The following is a 13,374-nucleotide window of genomic DNA, read 5'->3' on the forward strand; positions in this document are numbered from 1 at the left end:
GTGCTGCACAGCTTTGCTCACTCTCCATTAGTTGGCCAGTAGAGCAATAAAGTGACATGGGTTTCCAAAATAAAGTTTGCTTTGGTGCCTAATCAGGCTTTACTCCACCTGAACTCCTGCTGACTTCAATGCGAGGATAGATGGAGTGAAAGGTGAATGAGGACTTGAAGGTTTGGCCCTTTATGAGCCAAGATTTAAGTTGTAAACTTACTTAAAGACACAAAAATCTCTGCAGCTGAACTCAATGCTGCTTTTGAACACAAACCTTGTTTGTTTTCTTTGTGTAAATCTTACATGCTAACATGATTAAATCTGCTGGGCAGGTGTCTCCTCATGTCCATGTTTGCTTTGGCACATGAGCTGCCCCTCTCACCTCTCCAAATTCATGAAAATTTAGTGTTAAATCCTGCCTTTTGTTACATGAGGGTGCCAGGGAGCCCCTCTCCCTTCCTAACCAAGGCGTGCTCATGTCACAGCTAGGCTGGATTCCAGGCAGGACTGCCAGGTGCCCAGGCTGGAGAGGGCAAGTGTGGGTACTCCTCTTCCACAGGCTGGAAAGCATAGCATGAGACCCATCATAGTCCCTCAATGCACACTGACTCCCCTGCTTCTCAAGCTGTTTCTAGAATTGCTGGTTCTCCAGCTACATGTTTCCTCAGATGAATTCCCTGCTCTTGGAAATATCTGACATTGTGATCACCCCAGCTTCTACCAAACCTAAGTTTTCAGCTCTCCAGATGAGACATACAAAGGAATAAAAGCGTGATCCATTACAGTTCAAGACTATACACTTGCTGTAATCTCCAAGCATCCCTCTAATGCTTTTTTGCAAGGTTTCTGGGACCCAGCTGCAGTGCCCAGGGTGCTGACACTCTGCCCTGCACAGACCAAGCAGTTCCTCATCAGCCACTTGCCTTGCCATTCTCTGCCAGCCATTGGTATGGCAAAAACGTGCACCTGCTTTTTTAGAGCAATACAAGCAAATTCAATTTTAGAAACTGTTCAAAGGGGCTAAGATTCAGAAAGATATAATGAGCACTACTGAAGACATTTTTTATTAGCCCAGAAAAATGTGTCTAGCAAGAACAGCTGTCAGGGTGAGGATCCTCTGAGACAGGATATGCATATATTGGTATAAAGTGGCACACACAGCTCTGCCAGAACTACTTCCCCAAGTGTAGCAAGGACCCAGGTGATATCTGCCCATATTTAACAGTAATTCAACGGAGTCACAGCAAGCTTGGCATCCTGTTGTGCAAGTCTAGGTTCACTCACTGCTTTCCAGGCCTTGCAAACTGCTTTTTTGTTTCGCAGATTAGTTCTGAACATTCAGATCTTGCACCTCATATTTTGAAATAAGGTCTAGGAAATGATAAAAGCAATTCGCTCCCTAAATTGTTCCCTTATCTGTAATTGGGTGTGAGTTTTTTGTTGTTTGCTTGTGATAAACACTGAACAAAAACAGTGTCCACTATTTAGGCCAGGAAAATAGACCCAAATGACAGCCAGCTTATCTTCCACAGCTGCGTGAACAAACCAGCACCTAATGGGCAACTTCCAGCCAAGGACTGAGGTGACAGACAGACATGTTTTTACACAGCTCTCTATTTCCCATTAGAAATAAGAAGAGTCCCATTACTTTCCTTTCCTGGCTAGTGTCTTATCGCTAGAAATATCCCAAGAGCAGTGGGGCTGTGGTCAGCAGGGGAGAGCAGGGCATGCACCTTAGCATACGTTTCCACCAGCTTCAAGGAAATTTTTAAAAATAAAGAACATGAACCAGAGGGACTAACTGAAGAAAGTTCCCACTCTGTTTCTTTCCCACCCTCACCCTTCAGTTTGGACAAGCACACGATTTCTAGCAGGTGTGAAAGAGCCATGAGACAAACAAAAGAGATAAAAGACAGAAACGACTCTGAAGAGGAGTCGGGAGGCCACAACACAAGCGCAGCACACCAGCTCCAAGCAGGCAGAGGCACTCTACCATTATCTAGTTCACAGATGGACCACCCAGAAAATCTGGGAGCAATTAGGAATGAGAACAAACAAATGCATGGAAAGAAGGGGGAGGGAAAATGGGAAGAAGGGCCAGAAGGGATTCCTTACATCATCTCCATGCAAGCGTTTCGAGAATGAAGTGAAGCTATATGGAGGAGGAATGCAGATGAAAGAGTTTGCAGTGAGAATGCAATAAAGTAAAAGGCTATGAAAACATGGAGTGTATGAATGAATTACAACATGGCCATGAAATTTACAGAAAGTCAGGGCAGTGTGTAAACAGAGGAGAAACCCATCAAGTTCTTGGAGACACAGAGATGCACATATAAACAGATCAAATGCTGACTGTCTCTCTCACTGTTAACAGCAATTCACCCCACTCTGCAACCTGGAGATGCACCAAGCTGACTAATGCTCCTCTCTGGCTGTCAATAACTGGCATTAAATACTGGCAGGAAAACACAAATGCTTCGAACCAGCATCAATATAACTTCACATAAGTACATGGATAGGAACCACAGCAACACCCAGGCAACTCATGGAGCTCATACCAGAGCCATGTGCCTGGGAACAATCAGTTTTCTGCTGGTCTGGTTTCCACTTACCTGGCATCTAATCACACTATGTGTCAGCACTCCACAACACCAGGTTACACCTTTCTTGTCTGGGAGACAGACCTGATTTTGGTACAAAGTGCTTTGGCTTCAACTGACTTCAAAACGACTGCTCAACCTTCCAAGAACAAGGCCCATTATTAAAATAAATTCCTGATATTATGCATCTCTGTTGGTTATAATTGTGGCATAGAAGGTTGTCTTTGTTGCTTTCTCTTTTTAAATCATTTGATGAGCAGTTTGTTATTTTTGCTAGTGAGCACAATTTATAAACTCTGTTTTGCTGGATCCAAAAGTCACAGCAGAAAAAAATTACTCAAAAACTGAAGATACCAAGTGTTTTGAAGTGATCTTAATCAATAACACCGTGTTTACTTTGCCTCGGCCTCTGAGAAGCAAACTCCGGTCACTAAGGACATCTTATAAACACATTAAAGTTCACACAAGCTTTTTTAAAAGCTTTTCAGTTTACCATAATCTCAGTAAATCATTGCCTGATAATTTTCCCTAAAACCAGTCCTTATTAACACACAAATTCAGTTGAAAAAAAAAAAAATCTATCTGCTTGTCTTAGCAGCAGTTAAAATATGGCAATTAGTTTACCTCAGAATAGACATCAAAGGCTCAAAGGATGACCCTGCCCCAGAAGAACAAAATCTTTTAAAAGCCCCATTCCACTCAGTTTGCTAGTTTATAAGGTTTGCTAAAATCCAGTTTAATGATCATGTAGTTTCTTAGCAAGCCATGTGGTGCCATATTGTGTAAGGAACAGAAGAGTTAGTTCTAAAACCTTTTTGAACTTGGGGAGCTTTTCCGACCAGCTGATGCAGAACCACATTCTGAGATGGTAAATGAAACTGTTGGATGCTAAAGCCTCACCATGATTTTCTTTAGCTTCTTTCAGAGGAGACAAAAGTTCCCACACAACACATACTCTCTCTATACAATGAAAGGTTCAATAACAGCAATATATTCAAGTCCATATGGTGCTGTTATAAGGGAGAGGCATAACGAAAAACTGAGAACCCTGAAGGCAAGAGACCTGCAAGCTGTAGTGAAAAAAAGCAAAAGCAGAAAAAAAACCCCCCTCCCTTAAGGTGAAACTGAATAAAGTACTAGAGCACAATGGATTAAGCCAGTTCTCCTTTTAGCTACAGTCTTCATATCCTGAGCTGCTGACAGTTCCCTCCTCTGACATGGGTAATTTTTTATTTTGTTTTGTTTTTTTGGATGACAAAACCAGTCTGGCTCACTGGCCAGGTAAGAGCATTACACATTACCATGCAGGAGACTGAGCAGCAGTTTCCAATAGAGCCTCACAGCAATAATGCAGGAGAAATGAAAATGGAAGGGCTGGTTTCTGGGTGGGGGGAACAGACACATATGAAAGGGAACAGCAATAAATGAATAATACAGGAGAAGAAGCCTTATTAGCCTGTCTACAATCAGATTTTAATGGTGAATGAGAAACAGAGAGGGGAGAAAAAAAGAAGGGTCTGGTTTAAACATTTAGTATGGACTTGCCTCTTTCCATTACTATCACGAAGCATGGCTTTTCCCAGTTCTCTTGTCTTCGTTTCCAACTCCTTCACTTGCTCCAGCAAAGTTTTATGGTAGGTATGCTTCGCCCTGTATCACAAGGAAAGGACAAAAAAAAAAACAAAACAAAAAATCCATGTGAACATTTGTTTTGCTACTAACCCACAATTTTACCTCTCAGGTGAGGGGCACAGGGCCCTCCCTTGCAGGATGTGGGAAATAAATCACAATGTATGCATGTTAGTTCAGGTTCACAATACCTGGGGAAAAGTACACATGAAATGAGAAATCAGGACAACTTCAAATTAAACAGAGCTCAGCCACTTCAACACAACACTCAAAACCTACCCAAGCAGCAATGCTGTGGGACTACAGAGACCTGACACCGCTGGCGTGGGACTGCTCAGGACCCGGGCACTCAGACAAAAGAGCTGGGATTCATTGAATATTCATGGCAGTAACACATGAATCCACTCTGCCTTTAGAGCTACGCGTGGCACTGCTCTGAAAACCAGGAGAGTCTCAGCTAATAATTGCCATTCCAGCCCCTTGATTTTCATTTATCAGTCTCACATGACTGGAAAGGCACTTCTCTCCTCAGTGAACTCCCAAACTGACAGTAACAAGACTGGCTGTGCCCTCCTACTTTGTCGGCTGGAGGATTCAAAGAGTAATCTATGCACCACACATACAATCAAAATTTAGAGTGCAATTTAGAGTCTCCCATGAAGAGATTTGGGCCTTTTCCCCCCAGGTTCACCTACTGCTCCAGGGCTACTATACCTAAATTACATTGACATAGGGGAGACAATCTAGTCTCCTTTTTCTTGACCTGTACAAAGCAAGAATACAAAATGCAGGGATCTTTCTCACACGGGCAGTTTTTGATCAGTTTCCTCTTTTGTGCCACTTAAAGGAGGGCAAGTGTCCCAAGAGAAAATATTGATTTGCATGTGACTGCACAATAAGCCTAAAAGCAAGATGAGGCCAAGTCAGCTGAGACACTGTTTGATTCATAGCATTAAAATAATATTTTTCACCTCAAAGGTGGCAAAAATTTCTTTACAAGTTTTACAGAAATCTTACATGTGGACATTAAAACCTTTAGCTAATGATATAAAACAATGTAAAATTCCCTTTAGTAGAAAAATAATAACTGTATGTAGGTAATTAAAATATAATGAAGATGCATTTATTTTTAAAAAGTGTGATAATTATTGCTCCTTCCACAGGGAATAAGAACCAAGGACCACAAAATCTTTGCTGACACCGTTTATAATAACTTGATACTAATAAAAGGATATCCAAGTCCTCTGGTCTTTGTGTTGCTGAATTAGGCTCCAAGTATCTAAAAATAAGAAGCTAAAGTGCAAAGTACTTTCAAAACACTTCTGCAGTTAAGGGAAAAAAATACTGAAGAAGATGAAGCACACCAAAATCCGAAGGTGAAGATTATCAGGATATACTTCGAAGGGTATACTGTTAAAATAAACCACCAAAGGTGTGTGATTTGTAACACCACGTACTGTGTCAAAAGAAATGAGTAGCAAGGATATTTTTAAAATGCATAATGCTTCAGCAATGTGAGATTACCAACAGCTGCACAGAAATTAATTAGATTCAAGTTGCTATAACTTGTTAGGCTAATGACTAGACTGGTCTCCTCTTTGAGGAAGGGAAAATATAGCTATTAAAATGAGAAAGCTTTGAGGCTATTAATTTTTATAATCTTTTCAGTTGAATTCACTATCACACTCTTTAATTTAAATAAATACATTGAAATTTTGACCTTGAAATTTTGACCTTCATCTCTTCCCTTTTAAAGAGGTCATACTACTATTGGAAACTTCAAGACTGAGCACATTTGGAATTTTTCAAATCATTCATAACCAGTTTTCCCCAATGACAAGAATAAGCCATAAGGGATGTTTTTCTGTTCTCTTAGAGTGAGTATTGAATTCAAAATTTGACAGAATGGATCCTGATCAGCAAATCCAGTTTGTGCAGCACAGCACAAAGAGGCATGACACTGATATGATACAACATGGAAAAAATACTGTTGGCCTAAAGATGAGCATAATGAAGTATTCTGTAAGTAGTGTGAAATGATGATACACATGAGCTCTTCTGGGGCTGGGGGTTGCTCTGCATTGAGTCACTCCTTCACTTGGAAGCAAAAGAACCCATGGAATGGTCAGCAATCAAGTATTATCAATAAATATAAGAATATTAAAAAGGCCTGATCCTACACACATGTTCCCTCAAAAACAAATACTAAAATATGGTATTACAATTGCCTCAGAGTCTGGGCTTGCTCCTATCAAAGTCAACTGCAAATATTCCACAAACTGCTGGTGAGAGAACTGGATACTTAATGACTTTTTCCCTACAGCATGTTACAAACTTTTGATGCACAGAAATACAGGTAGGATTCTAAGCTTTCAGGTTAGTACTCTACAAGTGGCCCTGGATGCACAATCAGTCCTCAATGAACAATGAGATCTTGTGTTCGCCGTTACTGTTGAGCTAAAATTTGATGCATTACATAAAGACAAACTCACCTTTCCCTCTCATGGCTGGGATATTAAGATCAGGGACTGTAAGAACAAGCAAAAGGCTATCTTTGTATTTTGTTTGGCCCTTCCATTTGAAGCCAGGGAAGTGCATCACTTCACTGGCCTAGGATATTTAGGGGGTTCAGGCGGCCAGAATCTGCCAGGGAGAAGCATGGTGACATGCATAAATGTTTCTTAAACATGCCGCTACCTTTACTATGGCTTATTATCCTCACTACCCTTTTATGAGTCTTGTATTCCAGAGATTGCAAGTATATGCAAAGATGGGAAAAGCTCCTCATAACTTCTTCTCTTACTTACACTGCAGAACTGGCAAGTACAAACTGCTTCTTCACCATGGTAAAAAAAAAAAAAATAAAAAATTCTGGTAATGATTGGAAGGCTCAGGAAAATTTTCACTGTAAAATAAGCACTGAGACAGCAATCAGGAATAAATTCTTGCCCTCTTGCCTGATTTTGCTGGAATACACACTGTGTTTTTATGATTCCCACAGATCTCTGTAAGTCAGCTATTCCAAGACTTCCTAGAGCCAGTGACATGTACTGAAGTGACATGTGCCAGCTGTGAGGGAGCACTCACCTTATAAAGCTCTGCTCATTGTAATAGTGGCACAGCTAGGATTTTTACAAGGCAAACTAAGGCATTGAATTCAGGGTAGTGGACCAAAGTTAACAATGTATTGCAACCAAGTATTAATAATAAGCTTCCTTCTCTTTAAAAAGAGAGTTTTCCACATTTCCTTGATTCACTTAAAAAGGAAAAAAAAAAAAGAAAATGAAAATAAAAAAGCCTGGAGCCACAGGAAACATGGGAGGTAAGTGATGTGTTGACAACTGCAGCCTCTGTAACAATGGAAACATGTTCTTGCTTCCAGCATTAGAAATTTTGATAGTAGATGCAGCACAGCACTTTATAAACAAAAGATTTGTATGTGTCTGAAACAGACTTTCCAATCAACCTTGTTCCAGATAAAAACTCTGTATTATGTTTATGGCTTCCTGGCAGTATTTTGTACTGAATTTAGGCATGTACCTTTTGGGTCATATGGATGTTCTGTCTGTGGACATATGCTTCATGTCCAAAAGAAACTGTAAGGGATAAATTCCATGACCATGAACAGTCAGAGTTGCTGGAATTTTATGGCCAAAACCATATTCTGCTGAATTACAGAGAGCAATGTGGTGTAACCACTGCTGTGGAAATGTGCCAGCTGATTTCCAGAGGCCTTAGGCTCCAGTTTTAAATGGCAAGCCTCTTGGAAAGGAAACAGACCTTTACTCCTTCCATATGGCAGTGCTGATAGCTGTGTCATTTCATTTATCCTAGTTAAAATGTTAATGGTGTTAATTTTTCAGTGATGGTTTAGTTAAAAAAAAAAAAAAAAAAAAAAAAAGTCCTGGTCAGAGATTTTTTGCTTAATATTATTAGGAGCCTCCTGTTTAAAATCTGTTAGGAAAATATGTGTTCTATCAATCATACACAATTTTCTTGAGAGCTTCAGTCTCCACACATTCTCAGTCTGAATGACTGAAAGGATTATGTTGCTGAAATTTCTTTAAGAAATATTAAAGAACAGGATCAGTCAGTAACAGAGTTTGAAATGACTAATAGCTGAGGATGAGCCTGCCATGGTCTGGCCTGTTTTACAATTCATGAGTCATTTTTGCCAAGAACTGATAAGAACAGAGAACAACTTCAGGACACTCAACTATCATGAAAACATTAAAAAAAACTTAAGATTTTTTTTCCCCCAGAGTTTTAACAAGCAGGTAACAGACACAGTTAAGTATCTAAATTTAAACATTTTGGCTTCAGTTTTAGAATTTTACAATCACTTGCAATTTCAAAAGTTTAGTGAGTACAAAAAAACCCTCTGATGTGCTGCACTATGAAATCATAGTCAAAAATTCACATTACAATACTTAGTTTAATTTTAACAGTCTAGCTTGTGGAAATTAAACGGAGGGATAAAATTTAAGTAGTACTTACTGACTTGGTAGATTTGTCTACTGTCAATTTAATTTCACTGTGCTATCAACCCCATATGAAATAAAACTAGATTATATGAAATATAACTAGATTTTGTGATCTGTGCATATGACTTGATGTATCTTTCAGGAAGGTGTTTGAAATGTGCCTGTGTTTGGGAAAGTTTCCAGATTTTTTTAGTATTTTCTGCATTTTTCTGTAAAGCAGACTTAGCAGTGTTAGGTTTACAGTGGGACTCAAGGATCTCACAGGTCTTTTCCAACCTAAATGGTTGCACAATTCCAAGAATCTTCCCTGACTGACCAACAGCTCATTCTGGGAGCTAAGTGTTATGTGTCATGATGCTTGCACTGTGAGCCTTTCTGACAAGTGACAAGCTAACCTGTATTTCCTCTTCATTCCAGGCAGAATCTGCCTTTTTGCCCCAGAGCTGGAACGTCAGGGTCCTCCTTCCACCTCACCTGTATCCATGTAATAAAACCTTCTTAGTTTTAACACAGCTTTCCGAGGGAAAAGATGGAAAGTTTGGTGCTTAAGACACTTAAAAGTAAGCTGAACAAAACACCAAAAATTATAAATTAAAATTTTTACTTCTGTATTTCAAATTACAACAGCAGAGAAGGTAAGTTGCTTCTCTTTAAATCCAAGTTCTTGAAATTGTTTGCCTTCTGCAATGCTTTGAAACCACAAAATTTTGAGAGAAGAGAATTGCACAGGCTTGTATTTCACCAATTTGTTCCTCCTCTCTGGGCAGTGAAGGTACCATTAAGACTTCACTTCAAACATAAAGTGCAGAGTATTGCTCTTCTCCCAGTTCAGTCTTCAAAGACCTGCTGCTGAAGAAGAACCCAAAAAGCAGCTGACAAAGAGCTGAGAGCTTACTGGGTATGGATTAGAGTGCCACATTTCTACTTTCTACCTAACCTTAGTCAGATTGAACAAATTATTTGCTCCATTTTTAGGAAGAGGAAATCTTGGATATCCAATTTAAATCTGCCTTTAACTAAAGCACAGACAACACAAATAATCCTAAAGTGACACACCTTCATTATTCAGACAAGGCCACCTCCTTCAGATTTAGTCCCAACTATGCATTCTCTCACATTGTTGGGTGCTGTGGCAGGTGCGAGATCACCCACTTCACCTTTTTTCCCTTCCAAATGAGTACCACCATTTTGCAATCACTGAGAGACTTCAGAGCTCTTTACAGAACAATACTGGACTGGACAACATGTGCACAGAGAATAATTCCTACAATACCAAGAGGACTGCTTTGGGACTTACGCTGTCCATGCCACGTCTTTAACAAGGCACGCAGTGGGCACAAGAAACAAGCCAAACCAGAAGTATCCACATCTTAACACCATTCCAGCCTGTGAAGAAAACAAACAAATAACTCATGAGTATTTCCAAGCCATTACATCTTAAGTGGTTGTTTACAAGCAAAAAGGTAGAGTGATGGCATCAAACTAGTACTGCATCCATGATCTGGGTGAGGTTGAAATTTAATGGTGAGCCAATAATTTACAAACAGTGATGGCATTTTTCATTGCTATAATTACTTATGATCTCAAATTTCTTAAACATTTCTGAAAAATCTTGCATTTCGACCAAATCCTCCAATGATATTAAGCTGAGGATCCAGGCAGACACATTTCTAGTCATGGGGAAGAGCACCATAAGTGTATTCTTCTTGCACTTTTGACTACCTTTTGTGCCCTTTGCTTACTCACTGTCTTAGATCTCTGAGCAGCATCTGACATGAACTGACATGAAAAAAATACATTTCTCACTAAAATGTTTCAGTCATATTCCACTTAAATACAGCACTTCCTGTTCAAGCTACTGCTGCCTGAAACCCAGGGTGGGAAAGATTCACTCCTGTCCTGCAAATGGCTTTTTTTACAAACAAAGAGCTCAAAGTTTACATTCACGTTTTTCTCATTGTTGTAATGCTTGAAGAAAAAGCTTCATGGGATTTGAGAAAGAAGATATCTGGAAACCCTGCATATCCCAGCATACATAAATAGTTATGGAATGAAGCTGAAATATGGCACTATTTATAGAAATGCTTTAGATCATTAGAACCTTTTGTAGATAAATTAATGGTTAAAGAACAGGTTTGCTACACAGAAGATTTGAGACAACCTCAGCACCCCTTCCATGGAATACACATACTTCCCATCAGCATTGTTAAGGTCTGCTGCACACTAGAAAAGACTTTTTTTCCCCTTTAACTACTTGTGTGCACCACACAACTGAAACAGAGGTTGAAAGGTTTCAACAGCATTTCCAGTGTCTAGACAGATTTTGCTCTCTCATCAGTTATGGACACTGCTATCCTCTTTCCCAAAATCTTTACTTCTCAATGTTTTTAATGCCACACACACGCACCTACTGATATGTCAGCAGTGTAGCACAAGCTTGGCTGGCTCAGCTTGGTCTCACGCTGTAGCACACAAGCACTGCAAGCCTGCAATGCTGAAGTGTCAGGGCATGGTACAGGTCAAGACACAGCTGAGCTACAGAGGAAATGGAACTACATGAAACATCTACTAGCCTTTGAATATGCTGCAGACAAAATTTGTAATTATATACCTCCTAAGATGAAAATGATTGCTCACAACAGTAGAGTTCTACTACTCACTACAGCAAAGCTCTTAAACTGAGAGCAGCTGTCAGAGAGCTCTGCCAGGATGTTCACTAGTAGCACCCAGCCTCTTGTCCCAGTGTCAATCTCTGTTTAAAGCTGTTCACCTAACAACTCTGTCATATAGGGCAGCAACTTGCCCTTGGGTTGCCCAGGAGTGAGTACATCCAAAAGCAGTTTTCACATTTAAATGTTAAATCCTCCATGTCACTGCTGGACTGATGGGTCAGTGGGAAATCTTGTACTGAAACCAAGAACAAGCTAGACTGTGCTAAAACATTCATGGACACTTTGCCACCCACACAGACAGTAAGCAAATGCATTCCAGTCACAGAATCAGCTCTTGGTTATTTGGGAGCCCTCATGCCTTCATTCACATGAGAATGCCAGAAGCGCACAGGCAGTTTTGATCTATGCGTATTTAAGTAAAAGGATGTGCAGGAATAAGAGGGAATTAATAACTTTATTGTTATCCAAAAAGTTGAACTGTAATAACAGTGGCAAAATATAATAAGATTTATCCTCATGCTTTGCTTTTCTTTGGCCATGAACCCTGCAAGTGCTAGCAGTCACAGAATCACATCAGCATTTCCACTCACCATCCTACCTCTGCCTGTGCTAATAAAGGCTAAAAAAGGACCATAGTATTCTATATGCATTTTCTGATATTTTTGATTGAAATATTTTACATTCCACTTCTTGTTTTTTCTACCCAAAAGCAACTTGACACACTTTCAAAGTGCAGAACAATCTGAGTATGTGTTCAATAGAAGTTTAAATGCTATTATTCTTGTTATAAATGCTGACATCTCAATCAATGGCTATGAATTGGACATGGACATGTGGCATGTTGGAAAAAAACTCAAAGCCAAATAATTTTTGCCTGCAATTATGTATTTTACTCAAGTGTTATTCTGTCCAAAAACTTCACCATAACAGTAAAACTATTCACCTCATCGGAACGCTGTCAGACACTCATTTTACTACTGGAAAGGCTTTTTCCATACAGCTCTCACCAAGGTTTTACTCCATTCCTCAGCTCATCTGGAAGGTTTCTTTCCTGCTCATCTCTAGTTTCCTCTTGGAGCTACAGGACTGCTACACTTCACAACAGTGAACAGGTCTGTCTTGTATGCACAGCTCTGCCTCTGAACACAGCCTCCTTCCTCGCAGGATTACTCCCTCTTCTCACAGGATGGGAGCTCCTCAGCAGAGCAGTCACAGCAAATCACCCAGTGTGCTCTGGGGACATTCACAGACAGCACTTACAGGTTAGTTCCCAATTTTTAGGATAGAGAGCTGGGTTATGAACAAAAGCTGCAGTAAGAACACCTATCTATCCCTACAAAGCTTTCCTCACACTTCCCAGCTGTTGCCATGCTCCACTCCAGTTCTTCAGTCAGTCATGGCAACAGTGAAGACAGTACTGCAATACATCTTCAGTGAAACATAGCATTTCTGTACCCAGTTCCTGAGAATAACACTCTTCAGCTACCAGTTATCACCCCAAGAAAAAAAACCAAACAAACACAGAGATACCAAACAGGAACCATTACAGTTGTTTTTTTTTTTTTTTTTTTTGTAAAGATCATTGCATGAAGCAGGAGTAGAAATAGGTTGTTCTTTAAACAAATTCAAAATATTGACCATCTCTGTCATCACAGAGGCCCCATGATATGTAACTAAGTAATTTTTGTTCTGTCTACTGACGTAAACATTAGTGACTATTGCATCCAAAGCAAATTACCAGAGACCATTAATCACATGGCACCCCCCAAGAACACTTGATACTAATGCAAGTCTTTCTTCTGAGAATATTGCAACTTAAACTGCTGCCACCAGTAGACTGCCTTTCAACCACTGATTAATCTGCCACAGACAAAGCATTCATTTTAGAGAATTGATAACATTTGTTATAAAGAAAGAATGGGAACAAGAAAAGAAAGAAAAAGAACTTAGCCCCAGTTATTTCACAACTGGAGGGAAATAATTTAGGTCCCAATGCCT

General features: G+C 39.8%; 1 protein-coding gene across 2 annotated transcripts in view; it reads right to left on the reverse strand.

Annotated features, from left to right (window-relative positions):
* Positions 1-13,374, reverse strand: part of ATP8A2 (ATPase phospholipid transporting 8A2) — a 302,495-nt gene that overhangs the window by 19,446 nt on the left and 269,675 nt on the right. For both annotated transcript variants that reach the window (XM_066313085.1, XM_066313088.1), the window contains 2 exons: positions 10,002-10,090; positions 4,137-4,241 (listed from right to left, as the gene is read on the reverse strand). In XM_066313085.1, the coding sequence (XP_066169182.1) occupies positions 4,137-4,241; positions 10,002-10,090 (194 nt within the window). The remainder of the gene's footprint in view (positions 1-4,136; positions 4,242-10,001; positions 10,091-13,374) is intronic.

The sequence above is a fragment of the Sylvia atricapilla genome, chromosome 2, assembly GCF_009819655.1.
Source record: "Sylvia atricapilla isolate bSylAtr1 chromosome 2, bSylAtr1.pri, whole genome shotgun sequence".
Classification (NCBI taxonomy): Eukaryota; Metazoa; Chordata; class Aves; order Passeriformes; family Sylviidae; genus Sylvia; species Sylvia atricapilla.